Genomic DNA, 25,824 nt, shown 5'->3' on the forward strand with positions numbered 1-25,824 from the left:
TTTTCACATTTCAAGCAAGATTTTCACATTACGCATGATACTGTCTTGTTACAAGGTAGCTATATTCAACATTCTTCAGCTCTCTTGTTTTTGTCTTGTAAGTCCCATACTATCTGTGGATGACAACACACACACACACACACACACACACACACACACACACAAACACACACACAAACACACGCGCACGCGCACGCGCACGCACACGCACACGCACACACACACACACACACACACACACACACACACACACACACACACACACACAATGAAGGAATGGCTTCACATATCCATAATAGTATTTTCCACTTTTTTTGTGTGTGTTTTTACACTGGAGCCAAACAAGAGGTACAGTAAAGGGCACTTGGACCAGTTTTTTTTAAACTATAAAAATATATATTTTAATGCCTGTTTATCTGTCTAACTTGTAAGCTGCCAAGCAGAATTTAATATCCAAACTGAGCCATGAATGTTTCTTTCTAAAGTTCAACAATCTGTTTGTTTGGCTGTACAGTGACCTCAGCAGTACTTATTTACAAGATTTAGTAATCTATGCCCAATTGGATCAACACTTGTTAGTACTGTATAATCAGATAGATTAGAGTGTGCAGTTGGCCCTGGCCGCCAGGGATTCGAACCGAGGACCTCCTTGCTGTGAGGCAGCAGTGCTACCCACTGAACCATCCGTGCCGCCAGTATGGAACACATTCCACATCAATAATATGCAACCAAATACAAAAAAAACCTCTTATTTGACATTATCTTAATTTGTCTCAAGCATTGAAATGGGAGACTACATATAAAAAGTGCTGTAATTCCTACATATATAAACCCTTTAATAAAACCAAATGAAAATAAAAATAAAATATGAAAGCAGAAAAACGCAAGGTGATTCCAAACTTTTGAATGGTAGTTTATATCTATGCATTACTATGACTGTGTTCCATATCTCTCTATGACAAAGGAACAGGCACATTTACAGTCCATCCTTGTTTCTCTTGTACTGTAAGTGTCCTTTGGCACTAAACCACAGAACATATTGAATGAGCGACTATTTCATTTTCTTGGACGATCAACAAGTTCCTGTGGATTATTCTTTTCATGTCAGAAAAATAATGTGCAGTCAGTCATAAAATGATGACATGAATGAAGAGGAATTATTTAGTCATATTAGCCTTTTGGTATACTTTGTTGATTTTCTTAACATTCAGGTTCCATTTTGAATATATACTCTCATAATCACATTGCTATTGTCTACAAACAAAAAACTGTACATTTTACTTTAAAAAGTTGGATTTAATTTTCATGCCATCCACACTTTGGTTCAATCAAAACAATGTCTTACACACACAAAACGATAACAACAGGAAAGTTTATAGGTATTATTTACAAAAGAATTCCAAATGGTAGACATGCTTGCTCTAATAATGCAAGTGTATTGGATTATAGGTACATGTAATAAAATATTGATTTAGGCAATAACCCAATACAGAATAAACATAAAAGATGTAAAGGGGGCAAGGGAGAGAAGACACACTCAGTGGAACTTTTATATTGCATGCTCAGTAAGAAAACATAGTGTTTTAACAAAGAGCTGGCAGTACCTCCTTAATTTGAACATATACAAGCAGAAAACTGTCTTAAGTATTCATTTGCATATTAACAAATACATAATGCCTTGGAAATGTTCTTCCATTTTTATTTTTTTTTACAAGTCCAGAATTAATTATACGTACAGTCTTCATAAATGAGGGGTATAGAACATTGGCTGAATGAAGCTGCTGTGCACGAAGGGGTTCAGATGCCCTCCGGTGGATGGCATTGGGACTGCACCAGCTGTGTGGCAGACCATATTTCCAGAATTATACGCGTTAAAAGTTTGGTAGTTTAGTGCACTTGGTCCAGATGGCGCAGGACTTGTACTGACTGTGACTGACGAGTTCGATCCGGGCTGTAACGCACTGTCAGCCCCCGGGTTTTGCTTTTTCCATTTAGTTCTTCTGTTTTGAAACCAGATTTTGACTTGGGTTTCCGTAAGGCTGAGAGACAAGGCGAGGTTGAGGCGCTCACAAACGGACAGGTATCGTGTGACGCGGAACTTGTTTTCCAGAGCCACCAACTGTTCATATGTGAAGGCCGTTCTTGCACGCCGGGATTTGGAGCAACCGTGGTCAGAGCGACTACGGATCTTCTGCCGGGTAGATTCCTGGTCACTGGTGTCTCTATTTGTAACTTGTTCTTTCCCTGTTTCGTCGTGGGAAGGGCACGACTGTTTTTCAGTCAGCAGTGATATATTTTCAGTGTCATTCACCTGGTCCACACGTTCTGCAGCTTTTAGATGGTCACATCTCCTCTCTTCATCTGTTGAACAAAAAGATGCCTTTGAAATAAAGTTACTGGGAGAAACACCTGTTCTTCTTTTGTTTGGTTCATCGACAATACCGGGTAAACACATTTGGGCTAATGAACAAAGCAAACTTTTGCATATCTATGCTCTTTGCAACGTGTTGCATACCTGTGTATTCATGTTACCCTTGCACTGATATTTCCGTAGCCTAGATCAGTGTTTATAATCAATAACAAATTGTTTAGCCTATGTTTCATAGATAATAACGGGACAGGCAAGTGGTGAAGTGGTGCTGAATGGACAGCACTTTTATCGATTGGCTCAACACTTGCATTGTAGCCTATTAGCGACGTGTTAAAATCCTATAATTAACAATGATCAATACGCAGAAAACAATTTCTTTATCATTCTTCGTGGAGCTCAAAATAGTAGGCGAGGAAATATTGAATTGCTAGTTATTTGTGAATGTGTAAATATTAAAGCTATTTAGGAACATTGATATGCGAAACTGCTTCTTTGTTTAGCCAATGTGATTTGGGGTAACATTATCTATTCAGAAAAAAAGGGTAATGGTTGATAAGGCTCAGCCCTGTTCGAATGGATTGGAGCAACACTGGGTAGAAGAGGCAAGGTAGATGTAATCCTTAAATCACTCATAAATCACAAATCGCTTAAAATGTCATGTTGCGGGAAGCAATCCCGACCAAATCCAGCTCCAGCATCTAGCCTTGACGTGCTAATGGAGTTTCATATTTGTTGGACGGATCGATAAATGTCATCTATTAAAGGTAAGTTTTAATCGAACAATATTTAGGATCAGACATGGATGGGGTTTGAAGTTTGCACCTGCAAGCTGCTGGAGGGAGATATGCAGGATGCAGTAATGGGATATCGATCAACGTGAGCTGAGGCATCCTCAATGGGACGATTTAAACAATTACCTAGGCTGGCTGTCCCAAAGCCAATCACATACATTCAACTGGGGTACAAGCGACTGAATGTGAGGTTTAAAGAAAATGCAACAGTAGAAATGAGAGAAAGGTCACCTTTCTATCCTTTTTACAAAAAAAAAAGAATTTCTTGGAGCAAAACCTTTGAGATAACCCGTTGAAATGAAACATAAAGTGCATGCCATGTAGCCCATAGCCTACATGTCCGGGTTTCAATCTGACAAACAGCCACATGCTCCTATTTTTGCAGATTTCTGTTTAGATATTTGTACGGTATATTGCAACATATTTAACTGCAAGCTGAATTGAAAATCGTTGTTCGGCTAAATATTCCTATAAATGCAGGCCCGACATTTTAGTAGGCTACTTTAATCGGTTTCACTTGCATAGGGTACTCATTTATTTTCGAACCAAAAATATATCTGTCTTACCTAAGTCTCTGAGGGTTGGTTTGCCAAATAAAGGACCTTCGGGCTCGGACGCGCCTGCAGCTAAACTTCCCCCAGCGGCATCACTTGATGGAAGGAATCTCTCTTTCTTCGTGTCCGTTACGCCTGAAAGTGAGTTCATCTGTTTACTGTTGAACTTATTTGGATCCAGTATGTCAATAATAGAAAAAGAAATCCTGTGGCCGTGAGTCATTTTGACCCCAGTGTCCCGATGCTCCAACATCAATGCAAATATCAATGCAAGTATCTCCAAATTGTGTATTAATGAATTATATTACAACAGGACAAAACCTTATCCTCCTTACGGAGTTCCGACTAGTTTGATGTTATATTGGCCGCAGTTTATCCACGGAGTTGGCGCGCTCTGAACTGACAGCTGGCTTCAGTGATACTCAATGAATAAGGAGTCTGATATTGAAGCTGCTCTTTCCTCCCATCTGCCTGGTCATTTAAAGACGCGGTTACGGATGCTCACGTGGTACACAGAAACCAGCAATTCGTGTCAGTCAGAATATTCTTTGCTGCACTAATTTATCTTCCACTTGAATCAGCCTACAGTTAGCCAAAATGTTTATTTATATGAGTAAACTGCAATAGCCTATGTGTGCCATTATGCTCGGAATTTGGTTGGCATTAGCCGATTTAAATATAAAGGCGTCACAGCCTACATTTAATTAACAACGCAGCTATGCTATTTAAATATAACAATTGTCAGGTCTTAGTGTTGTGTTGACATTTTGGCCATTTTTATTGCCGTTTCATATAACAGAGATTTACAAAAGTTCTAAAGCCATTTCCAATAATACCACAAATATGTTCAAACATAGGCTTCTAAAAATAACACAAAAAATACATTTGTGAGCATTACTCATTGACCACCGCATTTACATTTTTAATTATGTCCGCTGTTTGTCTACCTCATTTTATTGGACAACCTGCCGCTTGGGACAAGGCAAGTGTCTCAGAAAATATATAATTTGAAGATACCTCTAGTCTGCTGTCTGTCATGCAAATATATAAGGAAAAATAGCACAGTACTGGGGAGGTAGCCAATGGATGGAAATTGTTAATTTTTGAAAGCCTATTCTGTGGTTGCACTTGCCTATTTTCTCATAGCCTAATGATAAGGAAAGGCCATTTTATGCAACAGAAAGCGAAAACGTCGACCAATAAAACTGCGGTAAAGTTACCAACCAACTTTACTTTTCATTTTTGTATTGATGCATAGCTAGGTTGCGTGAAAATGAAACTTATGTTGAGAATCATTCGCCTATATCTAAGTCGGGGCGGCTACTTATTACATTGAAATTAAACGTTGGTTATTATAATACAACATTTGCCAATGCTAAAGGGGAATCCTATTATTGTACGTCGGTAGTGCTCGGTTTGGATAAAAGCACCTGCCAAATAAAATGTAATTTCGCATTCTGTATTCAGAAACTACGTGTCCCATCATGCACCTTTCACACCGGACTCGATTTAGCGTGTGTAGTCATGGCCGAAAGAGATTGGAAAGAGTGTATCAAAAGTCTGAAAGGGGTTGTGTTAGATATGTGCGGTGTTTTGTATGACAGCGGAGAAGGAGGTGGTGTTCCTATTCCTGGCTCTGTAGAAGCAGTTAAAAGGTGAGATATTATTCGATGTAGCAGCTTTGGCTAAGTAGCGACGTGTTGGCTAGCTCATTTGCAGTTCTGCGATAGTTGTGTTAATTTCACCAAGTAGCAAAGAGAAAGTTTTTGCTGAGAGGAATGTATCTTACGTTATTCTATTTTGCGACGCATAACTAACTATATCTGGTGTTTGATAGAACACTGCGTCAGTAGATATCCATATGCGTTCATGGAAAATGTCAGCTCCACTAAACCAAGTTGACGGCTAGCTGTAATTTCCTTCATTTTCATGTTTTGCATGGTGCTGCATGTTTATTTTAAATATATTTTATAGCTTTTTTTCGTCGTTCAGAGTTTGACTGTAGCCATACTGTAAGCTATGACTACAGTATGAAAGCAATGGTAGTTGTAGGTAGCCTAGTCTGTAAAATGAAACTGATAGAAGTGAATGGGATGTTGTGGGCGTACCTAGCCTATGTGGCCCGAACCCGAACATGCATTTGAGTGGTTATGCAGTATTATTAAATCAAGATCATTTCTGCCCTCTTTCATGGCACAGAAAACGGAAGACCTCTAGGTCGCTTTTAATAGTATTTTGTGGGGCATCTACAAACGTTTGCATGTTGTTAGCAGGATCAATAGCTAGGTGCTGCCATTGGCCTCCTGTTTAACTTCAATATAACGTCCTGAGAGGAAATTAGTGGCTGTGCTGTGCTTGTGTCTCAGTGAACGTAGCCCTGTTCTCTGGTGGCATGATTATCAGAGAGCGTCATAGCAAGACCTTTAGGGAAAGATGTTCTTTCCCTGACCCAGTTCCAGTACTCTAATGCAATCATAACACCCCAGCTTGTAAAATATGACAGGAAGCATGTTATTAGGTCATTTTTCTATCCAGTGGCAATCATGCTTCTTTTGTTCTCCCTAAGGTCAGTTGAAGACAAGTATGACTTTTATGTGAGCTCAGGGATGCAATTACATCTTAAAACAAAATCACCCACACTTTTACACTTTGAGGGTGATATGTTTGTGTTTTCTCCTGGACCATTTAAGGAAAAAAAAAAATCCTGCCATGGTTTCAGTAACAAACATGATGATGGTTGCTTCCTGGCCTGTGTGGTTTGCAGTACTAAGCTTATTCTTGACTATGCTGTGAATGTCCCGCTAGTCCCCTCCCAGCATTGTTTTTTTTAACAGTGATTTTTAGGCCTCCGCAAGGTCAGTTGGTGGTGCCCATGTAATTGACGTAACACCCTACCTGTTCCGGAGCAGTAATGAGAGTTTTCCATTATGTGCGGGTGAGTGCGCCTGGCAGATGCTGACGGGCAGCAGATGTGTGAAGTTGTGGGGTGATTTGTTAAGGGGCCCGGCTCATCGGACGCAGGGTCATTACGGCGAGGGACACTGTCACTCAAGGCGGCTGTCCCATCACTGCAAGGTAAAGGTCGGTTCAAAACCGTCTGATCCTGGCTAGCCCTGAGATAAAGTCCTCCCCTGAAAGAGGAAGGAAGGGACTCTGCTGCCGTCTGCGTCCACCGTCTCCGTGGTTACAACGTGAGGAAGAAGGGCTCATTTTGAAAAACCATGCTTGCTTGTGATTGTGATATGTGCCTGACTGCTGCACTATTTGTCTAGCTTCTCCTGATCATTTGGCCGGGACATGTGCTGTCCTACCCAGCATTGGAGGAATTAAAAAATGGCCAAATTTTACACATCGAGGTGTAGCATTGCCCATGTACTGTAAACTCTTCATCCAAACATAAAAAAAGGTTTGAGAATGTAGTCCAGGAAAAGGGCATGGTTGGAAAGTTACAGCACAAACCATGTAGATGGTCCTTACTAGGATGTTCGGTTAATGTTATAACTGTACTTTTTCCTATGGTTTAGAAAACCATTCCCTTTAAAGCAACTCATCTAGCTTCTGAAGTCACATGCTCTTTAGTTTTTTTGCAGTATTTAAATGGGATTTCACCATCACAGAAGCAGATTTTCTTCTGAAAATTCAGATATTCAGAAACCACTATTTCATATAGGCCGTTGCCCTTTGTTTTCAAAGGCAAAGATAAAGTGTAGCATCTGAGTTTCTTTACTCCAGCACAGCGGTTTACATCAAACGGTAAGTAAAAACGAATGAAAAGAAAGTCATTGGTCCTTGAAAAAGAGGATAACATTTTGGCAGCCGTAACAGCAGCGGTGGCTGCAGAGTGCCGGTGCAAAGTTCAGCAGTCTTTACCAATGGAGAGGTCTTCAGTTTGCTGTGGCAGATGCGACCTGCTGTCACTCAATCGCAGCACTGATTGCTCATTGTTCTGAGAAGGTCACATCATAATTCATTAACAATAATTACTCCCCCGACACCACCTGCACTTCTTCACTCAATTGCCCCATTAAATTACGAGGGACTATCACGTCCACTGCTCCAAACAATGAAGATGTATTTGTAGTGTAAAGGCGAGAGCTATTCGTTACATTATTTAAATGGTCTCATTTAAACCAGGAGAGCTGTCTTTATGAAGGGCAATTAAGCACTGGCTCTAATTGATCATTCATACTCATTACAATTAGGAAATATAAATAGTGGGAAAGGAAGTCATCATGACTGTGGCTGAGTGAGAGAGTCGTTGGTGGAATGGGCAGAGGAGGCTGGATGTGAAACAGTTGTGTGGGATCCATCTCAATTTGGTCCATAAACACCTATTGTATGCTTCCCATAACATTTAGATTTTTCAGAGCATTAGGCTTGTGTGCACTTTATACTATGGGTTCCTCATTTTTAATGAAAGCATGCATATGCTTTAAGTCAAAGCATTTGTATATTTCAGACCTCACCTTAAGAATAACCTCATTTGTAATCACACGTAAGGCCACAACAAAGAAAATATACAGAAGCCCACCTCAGACAGTGAGCACTGAGGTATAATGACCCCTTTCCTTACTACAGAAAATGGAGAAATGTACTGGATGGTACAGATCAGATAAAACTAAAATGCATATCCAAACCTGCAGTTATGTTATAAATATTGTAATAATAGAGAAAATAATAAATCTGTTGCCATTACACAGTAGTTCCAATTAAAATTACACATCCATTCACTGAAATGGTAAGAGGTTATGGTACGATTAGCTAATATGGCCACTTGAAATGGTCTGTGACAGATACAGTTGTGCCATGTGCTCTCCCCAAGGATCAAGGCTTCGGACCTGCAGCTTCGGTTCTGCACAAATGAGACCCAGGCCACGCGGGAGAAGTTTGTGGCCAAGCTGAAGAGGATGGGCTTCGATATTTCGGTCAGCGAGGTGTTTTCGCCTGCGCCCGCGGCCCTGGCCATCCTTAAGGAGAGAAACCTTCGGCCTCACCTGCTTGTGTACGACGGTATGACGGTCAGGTCGGCCTGCTTAATAGCTGCTTTTCCTCAGGTTCAATCAATGTTTTCCTCAACTTCAAAATGAATGCCAGCATTACTTTTTCCTTATAAACATAGTTTTGCAAGTGGTGTTTGATTAATTATACAAAGCATTTGCATTTATAGGTAGGCCAAAGCTAAGGCTAAATGTTAACCGAATCGTGGGCTTTATCTTTCTCTTTTACCTTAGCCTTTAGAGAATTGAGGTAATGGAGAAGGCCAAAGAGGCAAGTAACAAAGTTTCAGCTGAAGGAAAAGAAGTCTACTGCAGTGTACTTAGTATGAGATGATGCTTGGGTTGTTTCTTTTCATCACAATGTTTTGCATTGCTTTTTTATTACCCCTTGAAACCTCGTTTTTGTGTTCATGCATTCTAATTCCATTCATTGTTTTCTATTACTTTGCTGCATAACATTCTGGTATTGACAGTCTTTGATATTACTGAATTTGGATTAATTAATTATAACTCATAATTCATTGGTTTATTAAATTCATTCATTCTGTTACAATGGGTGATGGGGTCTGGTCATTTGAAGGTGCCAATTACCATGCACTGTACAATGTCTTCCCTGCAGATGTGTTGCCTGAGTTTGAGGATATTGATAAAACGGACCCAAACTGTGTGGTCATTGGAGATGCAGCAGACAAGTTTTCCTATCAGAACCTGAATGATGCCTTCCGGGTACTCATTCAGCTGGAGAAGCCGGTGCTTTTTTCTCTGGGCAGAGGGTAGGTCTGAGCTACTGGAAGGCTGCAAAGATGTATTCAGGTTGACATTAAGTACTCTTAACTGTGCCTTGTCTTTCACAGCCATATTTCATCAGGGTAGCTTGGGGAAATGTTTAAGAAAAGCGCCATATATTTTTTAATGCAACAATGCAACCGATGTTCACACTGAGACAAGGTAGTGTACAGGAAGGTGTACTTTTCTGGGAGTGAAATAGTTTCCGATTTTGCTAGATTATCATGACTGAATTTCACAGATCTTTCAGAATCATTTAATTTAAATTAATACTCAACATTTAAATATATGAGAGAGATAATTCAGGCTACACATTTCCTGCCTGTACCTTGCATGTGTCCTTCAGGGTCTTTCCAAAAATTATGTGAATGAAAGTGTAGGAATGCTCCTTTGCAATGGTTATGTTAAAAGTACCTTGTTTTGTTTCTTGGCTAGACCACCATACCAAGTGGTTCTAGAAACATTCTTTTGAGGTTATAGATATTCATTGATTCCCCAGTACTTGAGACCTTGGTTCTTTGGCAAAGTGATCTGAACGACTCTTTCTGGAAGCTGAATATTTTGCAGTTGGGAGATTTCTCAGGTCCAACATGCCTTCAGTCATGAACAGCCACAGTTTCATAGGCCAGACATGAAGTTTGTCAGTCTTTCACTCTTTCATTGGTGGAGAAGCAGCATGCAGACAGTGGCTTGATTTAAATTCAACAGGAGGTTGAGACAGGGCAGGGGAGGATGCTGCTTAATGTCCTCCGTCATATTATGGTGTGAGAATGAGGCTGTTTACCTCTCATGGAGGGGGGTTAATGGCTCTTCCTGCGGAGGTCAGGTCAGGCGTAGGGGAGCGGGCCACCACTGAGCGACGGAGAACGGCGACGACAGATGAACCATTAAATGAGAGAGACACCGCCTCCCCCCCAGCCTCCAAAGGCCTTCTCCTAGAGGGAGATATCCGACCCAATAAGATACGGCGGGGAAGTCAGAGGGAGCCTGTGCGCTCACTCAGGGCCATAGGGGTCTGTGACATTGAGATGTCATGCAGGGAGGGTCACGTCCGTATTGTTTTAATGGGTGTTTAAAATGGTAATGGAACGACTGTCCCACAGGCGTATATTCACGTGGTCACACGTGTGTACCCCGCATCTTGGCTTTCAGTTTACCCTCCTCTTCAATTCAGGGGAACTGTAAAATTAATAGATTTTTCCCTATCCAGAATTAGATGCCTTAGAAGTATAGTAGTAGGATTTCAAAATGGATTAATCTTCAAATATTTAATGGCTCCCAAGATCAAATAAACAGGTTGCAGTGTAGGTCATCCTGTTATGACACTGTTCTAACTTCTAGAGTGTGGTCTGGTATCAAATATAGGCTATGCTTTGCTTACTGTGGCCAGCGGCCCCATAGGATGCCGTTGCAACACCAGGGAGGCAGGGGTTCTCCTCGGTTGGACATCCATGTGTCACCCTTCAGCTATAACCTCCTCCGTAATGTCTGCGTTAGCTTCACTGGTGGACTGAAGTGTGAAAGGACACGGCAGGTTTGACTTTGACTTTTGGAGGAGAGCACATACTTGTATGCCCTGAGGGTTGCAGCAACAGGCATGGGCACAATTGGCAGCCATTCCAAAATGGATACAAAATGGGGGTATATTTACAGAAAAATAATTGATCATTTTTGTTCATGATCATGTGACATTTCAGTTCAGATCTACAATTTCAATGATTAATTGTAGATCTGCATTATTTCTATTTCAGACTATTTTCAGGAATATGAATCTAATTGCAATGATAATTCATATGGATTATAATTCTTGCCCAGCCATCTATCTGTGAACTATTGGGAATGCCTGTACATAAATTCACCCTTATCACTTTTACACAACAAGGTAATCAGTTGTTGCCCCCAAGCATGTTATCTGATTGTGCTAAACAGCAGCTATTGGTTTTGCACACATTTACCTCCAGCTGGACCTGACTGTCCTTGTTTGTCTCTTTTCTCCAGGCGCTACTACAAAGAGACCGATGGACTGAAGCTGGATGTCGGGGTGTACATGAAGGCTCTGGAGGTACATTCTGCTGCTTCTTCAGCTTCAGCTTCACTGGACTGAGGCAGCAGCCAGGAATAGGCACCTCGTCTGTGTGTTGGTGTGTTCGTGCGTGCCACTTGTTTGTCTGTATATGCATGTGTGATTATGTGTGTTTGTGTTTGTTTATGCATGTGTGTTTATGTGGTTTTTAATCTGTATGTGTGCTTGTGTGTGTGTGTGTGTGTTTGCATGCGTGCGTATGCATGTGTTTGTGTTTGTTTATGTATGTGTGTTTATGTGGTTTTTAATCTGTATGTGTGCACTTGTGTGTGCGTTTTTCAGTACGCCTGTGACGTGGAGGCGGAAGTGGTGGGGAAGCCAGCCCCGATGTTCTTCCAGAGTGCTCTGACTGACATGGGCATCCAGCCACAAGAGGTGAGGTCTGCAGAGCTCACTGAAAACACACTACAGCATGTGGTCTTAACCTCATTTACACCATTCATTCAAACATTGCTCTTTTCTGACACAGTTCCACAAATGGGTCCAAATATTTTCTTCACATAAAGATAATTACACTTGCGGGTAGTAATACTACAATATGTAACAAATATCCAACAAGCATATCCATTAACAGCACTTTCATATAAGTGATTTTATGCATGCACTGGACCGCAGGATGTGTTTTTACATCAGAATATGCGGTTTGACATCATGCGTTAAAATGCTACGCAGGCGTTGGGTTGATGTAAGTGGGCGCAATTGCAGTCGTTCCATTGCCGAGGTGTTTTCCATAGCGCTCCACGCAGAAGGCCCCGAGCAGCCAGCAGCGGTGACGGTGGCGTAATTGCTTTAGCGGGCGTTGGAGCGACGAGCCAGCACTAATCAATAAAGCCCTCATCAGCCGTTTCCCCCCACGAGAGGCTCTCATTCCGCCCCTAATTGTCCCTTCCATTGAACAAGGCCCCGCTCCGAGCACAGGGCAGAGGGCCGCTCCCAGGGGCCCCTCGGGCGTCGTGTTCCATTCCAGCCTTCCCTCAGCGGACCCCCCGAATAATCGATTACTGATGTAACGTGTGGCTGGCAGAGAGGCCCTACCCAGACCTGGCTAAAGAGTCACCTCCAATGGCCATCATCCTTCTGCTCATAGTCCTGCATGCAGGGGTTAGTGTTACTGATTTGGTGTCAGGGTTACAGGTTTAAGATGGGGGTTAGGGTCAAGGATTGTAGATTTGGGATGGGGATTAGGATTAGGGGTGCATATTTGTGATGGGGGTAGGGTTACAGGTTTATGATGTGGTTTTAATGTCAGGGGTACTGATTCGTAATGGGCATTATGGTTATGGAATTGGCATGGGAGTTAGGGGTGGGGACTTTTTTTGTTGCTTTTTTAAATACTTGAAGGCTTGATCTTCCGGAGACATTTATTTATATATTTTTTATAAATATTTTTTTAATTAAGAATTGTTGGTTTGTTTGGCGAGTAGTTTTATGATGAACTACATATAATTCATAATGTGCTTCTCAAAGGCCTGTGGTCAGTGCAGAGTTAAGTGTTAAAACTGGTCTCTGCCCTCTCCTCTGGCTGGTTTATTTGGGGAGGGGAGGGGAGTTGCCATTTTGCTAACTTATTCTACAGGACAAGGCCACCCCTGACCTTCATCTTCCAAACAGGCCCCCTCCCCGCCCCGCCCCTGAATGGGAAGTGATTGGGGAATAATTGCCCCTCCTTCAGTGATTAGTGCCCTTCACTGATAGTAAATCAGGGCAGTCCCCGGGGACCCACCGCCGCCTCCATATGCCTCAGCCGCAAGATGGCTTCTGCAGGCATCACTACCCATGTGGAGCCCAGCACCCCCAGGTCCACGCTCGCCTGTCTGGCCAAATCAAAACGCACAACCGCCGCGCAAGTGCTTAATCTTCACTGCTGCAAAAAAATTCCCAAAGGTCAACTTCTTTTACAGAGGGGCGGGGCAGCTTCTCTCTCTCTCTCACACACATACACACACACACTCTCACTCTTTAATTTCTCTCTCTTTCTCTCTCTCTCCCTCTCTGTAATAGTCCCATATTTCTCTACCTGCCATAGGACATTGCTGTGGATTATTTCCACCAAGGTGAAGAGGGTTATCGTGTCACACATATTGGCACTAAAACATTTAGGGCTTTATGTGAGTGGTTCGAAATGTGTACTTGAACTGCTCTTAAATTCGTCTGTGAGTTGGTGAGAGAGATTTATGTTATTTGTGCACGCGACCTGCCAAATTCCCTGTAAGACAATTTTCTTCCAGCACTGCTGCATCGGCATCACCGGACACTGGCTCTCAATTGGCTAAAGGTCTTGTGTTAAACTCATGAGGTAATGCTCCACAATAATGCAATCCGTAAAACAAAACAAAAAAGTCCTTCCTGTAATAGAGAGTGATTTTTTTAGCAATTGTTTTTCACTGATATCCGTTTAGTTTTTTTCTTCTAAATGAGAAATGAAAATAAATGTTTTCTTTTCAATGAATTGCCTTATTCTGGATCTCTACCCCATAGAATGAAATCAATAATTTGCAAATACAGTAGATGTAATTAACTATTAATGAGTATGCAGATGAGTCACTTAAAGTGACTTTTCTTCGACACTTCCAGTTCGGGCATCCATAGTGCAATTTGGAGCATGGATTGAAACTGGTGGGATTCAGGGAAGGAGCACTGGAAGCAGAACGGTGCCTTCATCAGCTGCACAAACTGTGCTGTTCTCCACCACAGTATCAGCTGCACAAACTGTGCTGTTCTCCACCACAGTATCAGCTGCTCAAACTGTGCTGTTCTCCACCACAGTATCAGCTGCTTAAACTGTGCTGTTCTCCACCACAGTATCAGGAGGATTAGTGGATTGGCTGGTATGAAGCATGTTGGTATGTTAAAGCAGGGAACATGTCAGAACCAGTACATGCGCATTGGCAGCCTTACTTCAGCTCGGTTTGACCCTGCACTTGACCATCTCTCGCCCCCCTCACAGGCACTGATGATTGGAGATGATCTGATCAATGATGTAGGAGGAGCCCAGAACTGCGGAATGAGAGGGCTTCAAGTGAGGACTGGAAAGTACAGGTCAGTCTGTGTGTGTGTGTGTGTGTGTGTGTGTGTATGTGTATACGTCTCGGATTAATACTGTACTATCCCAGTCAGAATTCCGCCTGTTTCATATACTCCTTGGGGCAGTTCACCCAAAGATGAAATTACAGTATTTTTCCTCTGACCCAGAGTATCTTGCCATAGTACTATCTATCCATTCACATAGTTTCGCTGAGATGTAACACATTTTCGAGGTTCTCTCACCGTAGTTACCAGAGAGTGGCAAGTCGATAGCGAACCGCCACATGATGCACAAAACAATTATGCATTAGTTTTTCGATACATCTCATTACTTCGCCAGCAAAACAATTCAGATAACACATTAGAATTTCTGAGTGTGATAGACACACAGTTCAAAACGATGCAGGCTATCAACAGCCAACTAAGCTGGCTAGTTTATTATTAAATGGACTATGTAGCTAGTTAGCCATTGGTAACTTTCAGCACACTATTAAATGTTAGCTACTTGTAACAAGTCATTGAGCTGTACGCTAATATAGAAACTAGTTAGCTAGCACGTGAATTAGTGAACTTTTTTTGGCTGCTTTGAACTCACCAAAGAAATGTACAATGTGATGTTGACTATTAACATCATACTTGCTAGCTACCTACCTGGAACACGAACACCACTTCACATCCACGGTATCGCAGTTTTTTTGTTCTTCTTTGAAAATGATCGCACCCAAACAGTTGCTGTTCAACTATTTTAAATGAACATTCCATTTAGTTCACCACCAACGCCTTTTTAATATAAAACGGATGCGACTTACGTCTAACAATGACAGCTAGCTGATTTGTTTCTTACCAGGTAAGTTACCTGTGATTTATTTAAGATAAGAACGCATATTACACTGATTAAAGTGTATTATAACAGCCAAATAACTGTCAACTGATGTTCTCTCTACGTTTTCCCCGTCAGCAGCCATTTTTGTTTCCTGCGCACTACCTTTTCAAATTATTAGCTAACATTTGCTTACGTTCGTGGAAAACAGAAAAAAGTGTTAATATGTTAGCTAACGTTTGCCATCTTGAACGCACGACTGGTGTCCCTAGTTAAGATTAATATCGCTTCCTGCTGCATTCAACAACGTGGAGTCGCTCGCCCACTCGCTCAGAGATATTCACTGTGAATCTGAGCTGTCCCTGCTTAAAATGCATCAAAAAGTTGCCTAAGTTTTTTTTTTTATGAATGAGAAAACTGGTTGCAGTTTGCATTTGTCTAATCATGTAAGACAGGGAGGCACCGGTATTGGTATCAGCCACTATGTCCAGTTGTTGATATTGGCCCCAGAATTTCAATTTTGTGCACACCTAACTAATAGATTTTTGAGCAGTCTTCTGGTTCAGTTGCTCAGGTAATTTGTTAAATAATTGGTTACATAATTGTTCAAATGTCTTTGATTATAAGTCAATGCATTCAATCAGCGGTACTGTTTAATTCAATATATAGGAGCATGTCTCCACTCGAGTCAGAACCAGGGATTGCCAATACCAAAGAGGATTTCCCTGTGGTAAATTAGATGCTCCTTATTTGACCTTAGCAATATAAGCAGAGTATAAGCTTGGAACAGTGGTTCCAAACCTTGATCCAGCGATCGGATCCCCTGTGTATGCTGTGTCCCTCTAGACATGAAAATCAACTAAATAAGAAAAATTGCAGGCTTGTCGGAATTACAACTGTGGTTGGAATGAAAACCAGCATACACAGGGGGTCCCCCAGAACAAGATTAGGAACCGCTGGCTTAGAGCATCCTGGAGTACCCCTGTGTATGCTGGTTTTTGTTCCAACCACAAATGCAATCCAGGAATTGTAACAGCTGTTACTTTCTTATTTTGGTGCTTTTCATGTTTAGAGGGATTATTTACCCGCTTAAACCACATTTTGTGAAATAGCTATGCAGACCAGGAAGAGTAAAATCCCCATGTTCTTCTTGTGCATACATTTTGCAGAAAGAAATGCATAGAAAGTGGTAAATTATTATTTTAACGGATCAAATTAAAGACTATGGTGAATCAGTAGGCTCAAATTCATGTGAGTATGGACACCTGGCCACCAAAACTAACCCTTTGGTAGATCATGAAGAACTCAAAGGCAAGGCTAACGACAACAAGGTAAACCTGCATTGTGTTGATACGATCAAGGAAAGAATTACAACTGAAATTAAACTTGTGTTCAACAACCTAATTCGGAGCCTATTAATTGTATTTTTATCTTGTATGTCAAGTATTTGCTACCTCTTCTTATCTAATTGTTGCAGTAAGGTAAGCACATTATGAACATGGTCATTTTATTCTTCACGACATTGCAAAGCTATTTCTGGCAAAATGTGGTTTAAGGTCAATAATCCCTCTCAAGATGAAATGCACTAAATTAAGAAAGAAAAATTCTCAGATGGCAACAGTGGTTGGAAACGAAAACCAGCATACACAGGGGTACTCCAGAACTGAGTTTGGGAACCACTGGCTTAGAGGAAGGAATTGAGTTTGACAATCTTGATTCCAAGGAAATCCTAGATCCTGTCATGTGACCTGAGCTTTAATGATGTTTAATATTGTGCCACTAGAGTGTGCTACAACCTCAGAATTAGTACTAGCAGTGCTTTGCCTGGTTTTGAGAAAGTATAAGAAAGAGAAAGTTCTTAGGCATACAGTTGTCTAAAGGACCTTTTATTTTTCATTTATCACCTAAAAACTTTCATGCATTTAATTGTAAACAAAATCTGGTCAAATATCAAAGCAGTAGAGTGATTAAATTGAGTAACTAACTTGGAAATGATCAGGCTAAAATTTTTTTTTAAAAATAGAATTTTCCCTTCACCGTTATGTATCAGAGGTTGCCACAGAACTGACAATCTGCCAAAAGGGCACAATGACATTGCACCGTTAATGATTTGAATCTACCTCCTCTGATCTCCAGTTCCCTGCCCACTACACTGCTTTGCGGCCTTGAGTACAAATACAAAATGGCGGCACTCAGTCTTGCCATATTACACACTGTAGGTGTGCCCAGTCTTATCCATGAAGCCTGCATCTAGTATGGCTGCAGGATGTTGTTTTAGCCCAGCAGTAAAATGGTCGATTATAAATCTTTAATTAATTAATAATGTATTAAATTGAAGATGATGATTGGTAAATAAGTTGAAAATAGGCGGGCCCATAGGTGTCATAGTGCTGGGCTAGAACCAAAGCCTGCACCCACACCCGCACTCACGAGATGGACCTTGCTGTACCGTCGTATTGGAGCTGAAAGCGCCAGTGGCAGCTTGTTCTGGCTGCAGGGTGATACGGGGCGTAGAACTGTACTTGGATCAGGTTGGCCCAGTGGGTGGGGTGCTACTGTACACCCTTAAGATAGGTGGTGCACCTAAATTGCTTCAATAAAATATCTAGCCATCTGAATAATATGTAAAAATACTAGCTGTGTAAAGTCACGACTCTTCATTGGAAAGTGTGTATAGAACACTCCTGCCAGCGCAGAAATCTCCTTTGATAATGTCCGCTGCACTGCTAACAACTTTTTATTTTATTTTTTTGCTTGTTAAGTTTTATCCTGAGTTATTATCCATGCCCATAATCCTAGGTTGTTATACTCCTAGAATAATATGTGGCCTCAGCTTTCTCAGTCTAATTGAGATGAATTGGCCCCAGTTTGCCGTGAAGCTGATTAGAGAAACATATGGCCACTCATTTAAGTACCAATATAATGAGCATGTTTGCACACGTGTGTGTTTGTGTATGAGAGGTAGAGAGCGAGCGAGAGGGAGAGGAAAAGCGAGAGAGGCTAACAGAAAGGTAAAGAGAGCATAAAGGGTACAGGGTGTCAGCAATCTGTACACAGGGGCTATTGGCTGGACTCTTGTGTTCTACAGAGCAGCAGAAATGAGTTGTGCAACAGTAAGAAATTATAAATGAGGGCTGGTTGAACAACATGGTAGGGATATCTGCAGGTGCGCCATTGTGGGTCACACTGTGCTGACAGATTGTAAGTTTGACCCCTGAGTTGCTTGTTCTGCAGCCTCGCACTATAAATCACAATCATGTGAACACCGAGTGCTCGGCAATCACTCGAATGCCACCCAGCTGCAATTCGCATTACTCTGCGGGACACGCACCCTACATTTGATAGAGTTTGTTTTGTGTGTATCTGTGCTTGTGCATGCATGCGTGTCTGTGCGTGTCTGCGTGTCTGCGTGTGTGTGTGTGTGTGTGTGTGTGCGCGCATTTGTGTGTCTGTGTTTTCTTGGAGTATGTATGTAGTGTGAATGTGCATATGCTTGTGTGTGTGTGTCTGGCACAGGTCACTGTTTTATCCTCTCTGGTGTTTATTGGGCTCCATTGTGACGTGCAATGCTGGACTTTGCTCTGGGCTGTTCTCACCTGGAGAGCTACCAGCAGCTTTAAGGCTCTGTCATCACAGCCTGGGCTGTCATGTACAATTTACAGTTTGGTTCTTTGGCTGACACTTAGCCAAAGCCACCTGCAACAGTGCATTTAACAAGATAATGAGTTAACGCTAAAAAGGAAACGCAGTATGTGCTAATCAGGGAGTTGCTAGTTTCAGTCCTTTGTGAGGCACTGCTGTGGTGCTCTTGAGGAAGTACGTCAACCTTAACCTCCTCATTAAACAAGCAGCTGCAGAAATGGAGAAAAGGAAATGAGGAAATAAGAGGAACGCTATGTAATTGCTTCTTTTATTGGACGTTACTAAACCAAGAAACAGCACAGTACACTGCAGTTAGGATATATTTTGGGTTGTAGTATTTCGGCTCCAGCGTGGTAGTGTGGTTATTTTATTTATGAGTATTTGGCGGGTTGAGAGAATGAGAGAATGTTGCTATGTGGAATGACGGCCATCTTTGGCCTACATCAGATTTGGCTCGGTCTGCTTTGTTGGGGAATTGGGCTGTGTACACTCATCTTTGGCCACAGATACGCGCACACACACACACACAGTACACGCTCACGCTTGTAGATGTGCTGATGCAGGCTTAACTAATTCAGTCAGGTCTCTGTATGTCTTTAAGAAGACCTGAATGAACGTTTGGATTTATTTGGTGCTGGCCACATGTCCTTTTTTATCTCTGTTTCTGAGTTTGAAATTTATGTTTGTGCAGTTTTGTTTCATGAGTCTACCCTGTGTTTAGCTCCTTTAATCTGAGTATCAGTGGTGCTGTAGAAAAGTCATTCTTCATGCATTCTCATTTAGCTTCCTGTTCACTTTCCTTCAGGGAGAAAAGCTGAAGAAAGGCATTCCTTTTTTCCCTGAATGTCACGTCGTTGTTCAACAAAGCAGTTTTGTGTTTCATAGTTTGGTGCTTAATGATTTAAAAATGTGTCTTTTGGTGTGTGCGCGTGTGAGTGTGTGTGTTTGTGAGCGTGTGTGTTTGTGTGCGCGAGCATGCATGTGTGCACGTATTCATGTGTGAGTGTGCATGTGTGTGTGTGTTTGTGTGTGTGTGTGTGTGTGTGTGTGCGCATGTGCGCATGTTCCCAGTTGGTCTGGCCTCAGCGCTTCTCATTTGCTCTGCTCCGATCCCTCATTCCCGCTAAGTCATCCAGCAGAAACGCATTCGACTGCAGCCCTTTCGGTAGGCCCTAAGCATTTGCCCAAACATTGTTAATTGTTTGCCGTTCCGCTCGTCGGGCCCATAAACATATCTGGGACCTGGGGAGATTTAGCGCTGCTTAGCTCTTCAGGCCCAGGCCTTGCAGGAGCCCATTGGGCGATGATGAAGCACGCGGGTTATTTTTTGGGAAAGCAGCTGTTTCCGAGCGGAGCAGATGTTGAGCAGGCCCGCAGGTCCCACAGGGGCCCCCGTTGGGCCCCGGCTTCAAACGGCAGCGTCGCGCCAGAGAGCAGAAGTAGTGGCTCCGAGATTCGCCCGGCTTGATATGTACTTCAGCGCAGTCGGGATATGGGCCTCCTGTTCTCCGGGTTATTTCCACAGAGCTCATTTCTCACCACTCGCTGCGCTGGTTGTATGAGGTGAGGGGAACAGCTCCAGTTTGGACAGTCTCTGCTTCCTGTTGGCCTGGGGGTGGGGGTTCATTGTGTAACGCGAGCGACTCATTCGCATAGTAACCTTATGGAAATGTTGTTGCCGTGCACACATTAGAGTGCAACGCACCCTTTTGTTCCTTTTATTACTCCTAGTTTAGTTTTTCATGCAATTTGAATAGTGTAGAACCCGTGACATACGGAGACCTTGATTTGAACGTTTAACGTTTAAAAGCTTTGTGTGCATGCGGAACTAAATGCCAGAGAAAAAGCCAGGCTTATTGATTTACAATATGGTAGTTTTCCCTAAAAAGCTTAATGCAAAGAGGTTAATTTTCACTAAATATTACCATATGTACTGGTCTGGTACTGTTTAAAAAAAAAAAAAAAAAAAAGTTAAGTTCAGTCAATTCAGTCGTTGTCTGCTGGTTCTCTCCGTATCTGCAGGTCATCTGCCACATACCAGCGGGGGATTATAATGATTGATATACCGTACTGCGTGCATAGCCTGGGTGCAGTCATTTATGTGTTTATGCGACACGCAAGACTCGGAAAGATTACAATCGTTACAGGGGAGGCCCAGCCACACTGGCAGCGTACAGTCCCCACTGATTGCCCTGTAGATTGCGTTTCAGGGGCGTCTATGTGCGGTGAGCGGCTGATTGTGCCTGCTTTTCCCATGCCAGAATTAACGAACAGACAAAAATAGCCCGGCTTGAGAAACTCCGTAATGTAGAACAGGTTTTTCCCCCAGAGCCAGGCCGCGGCGTAAGAATGCCGAGGTACTTTTGAGCTCTGATGTCGGTTACACACGTGGGAACCTGCTGTCCGGAGGTTTCTGAGTGAGTTTTAACAGTAAGCTGTAATTTCAAATGCATTCAAATAGCTGGTTTCCAACATATGTCACCGGGATACACATCAGCATGTCATTTGTCCACACTTTGTCGATTTTATCTCGGCTGAATCGTGCATACTGGATTTCCTGCTCTAACTAACCCCAGTAAAAGGAATCCTTGGAGAGATTTATGAGAAGGTAAATTCTAGGGAAATGTTTTAGTGGGATTCCAGACATTTACGGATTATCTGTGTAAGGTTCATTGGCTTGCTGTGTTCTTAATATGTCCAGCTAGACACTCCCTGGAGCTTATGAATAACCACTTGTGGGCTTCTGTTCTTAAAACAGGTACCTTAAAATCGTAGTAAGATAAATATTTTAAGTGATATTGTAAGCTAGTTTTTTTCATAGAGCAACTGTAAAGTAGGTGCCCTGTCATGTGCTGTGGAGGGCTGAGTGTATGCAGGCTTTCAATACGACCTGTCACTACACCAGCTGATTTCACTAATTAACACACGTTCAACAAGAGAGGAGGGAGCTAATTAGTGAAATCAGCTGTTGTAGTGATTGGTTGGAATGAAAGCCTCCATGGCATGTGATTGGCCGCCCCTGTCCCAGACTAAGTGTCTAATTTGATCTCCATGTTTACTGCATTCATCAGCTGTCATCAGAGCAGTCACAAGACTTTGCTGAGGCTAATGCTACTTTCTTTCTCTTTGTACGTCCCACCTAGAGAGTGTTTCAGGAAGGGTGCCTAGGTTAAAGGAGTCACCTGACGCCCCCCTCCCCCAAAGTCTCATAGCAACCGTCACCGTTAATGTGTTTGTGACTATTATGTAACAATTTATAGAGACAAACAACCCTGATGAAAATGACCCTCCAGAAATTGTATCCCGCCAACCGAATTGAATGTGCCATTTCTGGGATCGCTGACGTGCATGAGGCTTCCTGTTTTCAGCCGTTTTATGAATATGGGCCGAGGCCTCAGAACCGACAGGCTGTTCTCATTATTGTTCTCCTCGTACTTTAAACATTAACTGGAGAAACGGCGGACTGCGTGCGACTGGGGGGTGGGGGGGGGGCCAGGTGTTGGGATTGTTTGTGCTGAGGCTGACAGTCTCACGCTCCGGGTCGTCAAACGCTGAGTCGGCTCGGCCCCGGCTGATGTTAAGCAGAGAGGGGTCGGTCTTTCCCCTGGGCTCCAGCGCTGCCAAACCTCTGCCAGAGGGTACGCTGCACGCTGGGCTTCTCTAAACTGTTTACCGCTCGGATCTCCCCTCAACGCGTTCTCAGCTGCGGGTAATGACTGAACTTTCCAGAACTTTCCGCAGTAAGCTCTTTTCAGGGGCTCGTTCCGGAACAGCGGGACGAGCTGAGGACTTGCGGACCGCGCCTGGTCAGGGACTCCCCAGGAAACGGCGTCCGGAACGCCCCCGTCGGGGGGGTCACGGCCCAGCCGATCACACTCCAGATTGCCGTCCCGCCTCCGAGCCGCACTCTGACCACACAGGAGGGGTTATGCGAGTTTGTCACATTCGCGCCGCAGTTTATGTGCACAGAACTGCTGCGGTAACGTAAACTCACCGTGTTCCAGACAGAACACGGGGAACCGGCCGCTTCCACCAGTTTCTTATTGACTATTTTAGACACTAAAACTCTTTGATTGATGTTAATTGATGTTAATATTTATAGAGAAAACGACAAATAACTGCGCAATGTCCCGGTCTTTGGAAGTCCGTGTTAGCTCACGATGGTCCGAACATTACCATATAAGCCTGCCCGGTTCGTAGTCTCGTTAGCAACAGCTTCCCCACCACAATAGAGCGGCCTGTAGTGTAGTGGTTAAGGCACATGACTGGGATCCGCAAGGTCAGTGGTTCGACCCCAGTGTAGCCACAATAAGATCCGCACAGCTGTTGGGCCCTTGAGCAAGGCCCTTAACCCTGCATTGCTCCAGGGGAGGATTATCTCCTGCTTAGTCTAATCAACTGTACGTCGCTCTGGATAAGAGCATCTGCCAAATGCCATTAATGTAATGTAATGTAATGTAACAATGTCCCAGTGGAGCACTATTACCATGTCACTGTATGCTGAAATGGATTGTGTATGTGCCTCGGACCAAGTTGTTCTGAAAACAGAAGGAATTAAACTTTGCACACACACGAAAACCAAAGCTGATCTGGAAGTACATTTTTAGTTATTCGTCATTAAATTTGCACTGTTCGGAACATGGTGAGTTTACGTTACCATAACACTGTAAGGTATGGTGTCCTTTGCTGTGAAATGATTGCTGAGGTTACATTCACATTATAAGGCTGTGGTTGGAATTGAAATTGTACTTCCCTCTAGGGTCTTTCAGCGCACTTACCCCGGGTCCTGGAGAGCCGCGGGGTGTGCTGGCTTTTGTTGTTATTCAGCTCTTAAATCACACAGCTAACTCCCCTCACTTGGTTTCTTGGGTCTGAATTGATTTAGGGTTACTGACCCTAAAGTCCTCACCTAGGCACTCAGTAACATACCACTTTCCTGTCCATTGGAGGAGCACCAGGTCTAATATCTTGTCCTCTGGCTTATGGTATCATTCGCTTTTCTGACCTCCACGAATGAAACTGGCAAAATGTTGTGAAGTGTGTACCCATTCTGGAAAGTGCAAAGAAAGTTTCATCGTTGTATTAGGAATACTGTGCCATGCCATCTCCTGTCGTGTATCATGTAAATGGTGGTTTATGCAAAGCGATCGACAATTGATGCCTCTCATTCACCCGTTCACACACACCAACGCCGACTGGCTGCCATGCAAGGCTTCAACCAGCTCGTAGGGGTTAGGTGTCTTGCTCAGGGACACTTCGACACACATTGTGTGAAATATAGAAGTGAAATAGAGAAGACTTCTGGGAAACGATGGTGCAATCTGTACCTGTTGAGAAATTTGATGAGTCCTGATTCTTCAGCAGTGAGGTTACGGATTTTGTAAGCTGGCTTTCCGCCGCAGTTCTGTGGAGTTCTGTGACTCCGCGGCTGTTTGCGTCTCTCCTGACGGTGGGCTTCTGCCCGTCGCTCTCTCCACCGTGGAGTCTGCTCGCTCGGCCATGATAAGAGGGGATTTCCTGCGCCGTCTCGCGTGCCGCAGAGTCGAACTAAGTGAAGTCATTACCTCTAATGCGCGTGAGGAAGGAAAAAAGTCATTAAAGAAAGAAATCTCAAAAAGCCGAGAAGGTACACAAATCCCGCCACGGCGAGACCGGGGCGCTACGGCCGTCTGCCTAACATTGTCCGGTTCACCGCAAAACCAATATGTTCATAATATTTAGACTTAAAATTACTTTTTTTTTTTTTATATTGGCAATGAGGTGAGAGTTTGCCTCATTTCCCACCCCTGTCCTTAACATGCATTTCAGTGGCTCTCAGACATCTCACTCCATTAAACCCTTTTATCCCAGGAAAGATGAGCCCCCTCTTCCCAGTGTTCTGCTCACAGACCCGCAATAAAGGAACAACTTCTTTTACCCACCAGCCGCACCGTTTCCCTTCGGTTCGGTAGCGCAGAGGCCGTATTCTTCCTCCGAGCCGTTTCCTGCATCGCGCGGTCAGGTCAGAGATCTACGCGTCTGATTCTTGAATGCAATGAGGAGGGACAGGATTTGTGACTTCACTGGGAGACCCTGCAAGGTATTCCGTACTGCAGGTACTGTATTTCATGTCTGGCTAACGTTTAGTTCTCCTGTCTGTGTTGTTTGGCCTAGCTATTGTGGCAAGTCTAGGTTTCAGGTGTCTCCCATTATTTGGGAGGAAACCCAATTTGACACATCAAACCCTGTGTTGTTTTTTTTGCCCGTCGTCTCCAGACAATTATGAAACTTCTGCCGGGGGAGATTATACCCCGAGCGCCTCGGAGCAGACAGTTGTGGAACTGGATTTTTTGTTGCGTGTGTGTTTTTGAAGAGCAGACAGTTAGCAAACACTCGTAACTCCCTCATCCTGAGGGCTACATCGTTCTGGTGTGCTAAACTGGTTCCCGCCCTCTTTTGCCGCTAGAGGCGAAAAGGATCATTTGTGCTGCCAAGGACGACAATGTGCTGCGGCCCCCGACCTTTTCAGGATCCCAGGTTCAGGGGGTTCGTGATATAATTCAGCGTAATATAATGAAAGTGACTGCATTCCGGAAGGCGTCCTGTCTTGTAAAAAGAACTTTGAGAACTTGACTCGGGTTGTCACGAGAGGAAAGGTATCAGGGCTTCTGGGGAGAGTTGACATCGTCGTAAAAGCCACATGAACGCTAACGTGCGTGGCCCAGAGCCCACTGCACGTTGTGCAAAAACAGGTCCCTTTGAACCGACACAGGAACC

At 43.2% G+C, this 25,824-nt stretch overlaps 2 protein-coding genes across 2 annotated transcripts in view; one reads left to right on the top strand and one right to left on the bottom strand.

Annotated features, from left to right (window-relative positions):
• Nucleotides 1-1,741: 1,741 nt before the first annotated feature.
• LOC133115393 (NK1 transcription factor-related protein 2-like) lies at nt 1,742-2,527 on the bottom strand. Its single transcript, XM_061225289.1, has 2 exons — nt 2,516-2,527; nt 1,742-2,311 (listed from the first exon to the last, which is right to left on the bottom strand). The coding sequence occupies exons 1-2, from the start codon at nt 2,525-2,527 to the stop codon at nt 1,742-1,744; spliced, it is 582 nt and encodes a 193-aa protein (XP_061081273.1).
• A 2,700-nt stretch (nt 2,528-5,227) lies between these two features.
• Nucleotides 5,228-25,824, top strand: part of lhpp (phospholysine phosphohistidine inorganic pyrophosphate phosphatase) — a 32,730-nt gene continuing 12,133 nt past the window's right edge. The window contains exons 1-6 of the mRNA XM_061232189.1: nt 5,228-5,371; nt 8,539-8,726; nt 9,333-9,486; nt 11,498-11,561; nt 11,865-11,957; nt 14,530-14,621. Of these exons, the coding sequence (XP_061088173.1) occupies nt 5,241-5,371; nt 8,539-8,726; nt 9,333-9,486; nt 11,498-11,561; nt 11,865-11,957; nt 14,530-14,621 (722 nt within the window). The 5' untranslated portion in view covers nt 5,228-5,240. The remainder of the gene's footprint in view (nt 5,372-8,538; nt 8,727-9,332; nt 9,487-11,497; nt 11,562-11,864; nt 11,958-14,529; nt 14,622-25,824) is intronic.

This window comes from Conger conger, chromosome 2 (genome assembly GCF_963514075.1).
Source record: "Conger conger chromosome 2, fConCon1.1, whole genome shotgun sequence".
In the NCBI taxonomy this organism is placed as follows: domain Eukaryota; kingdom Metazoa; phylum Chordata; class Actinopteri; order Anguilliformes; family Congridae; genus Conger; species Conger conger.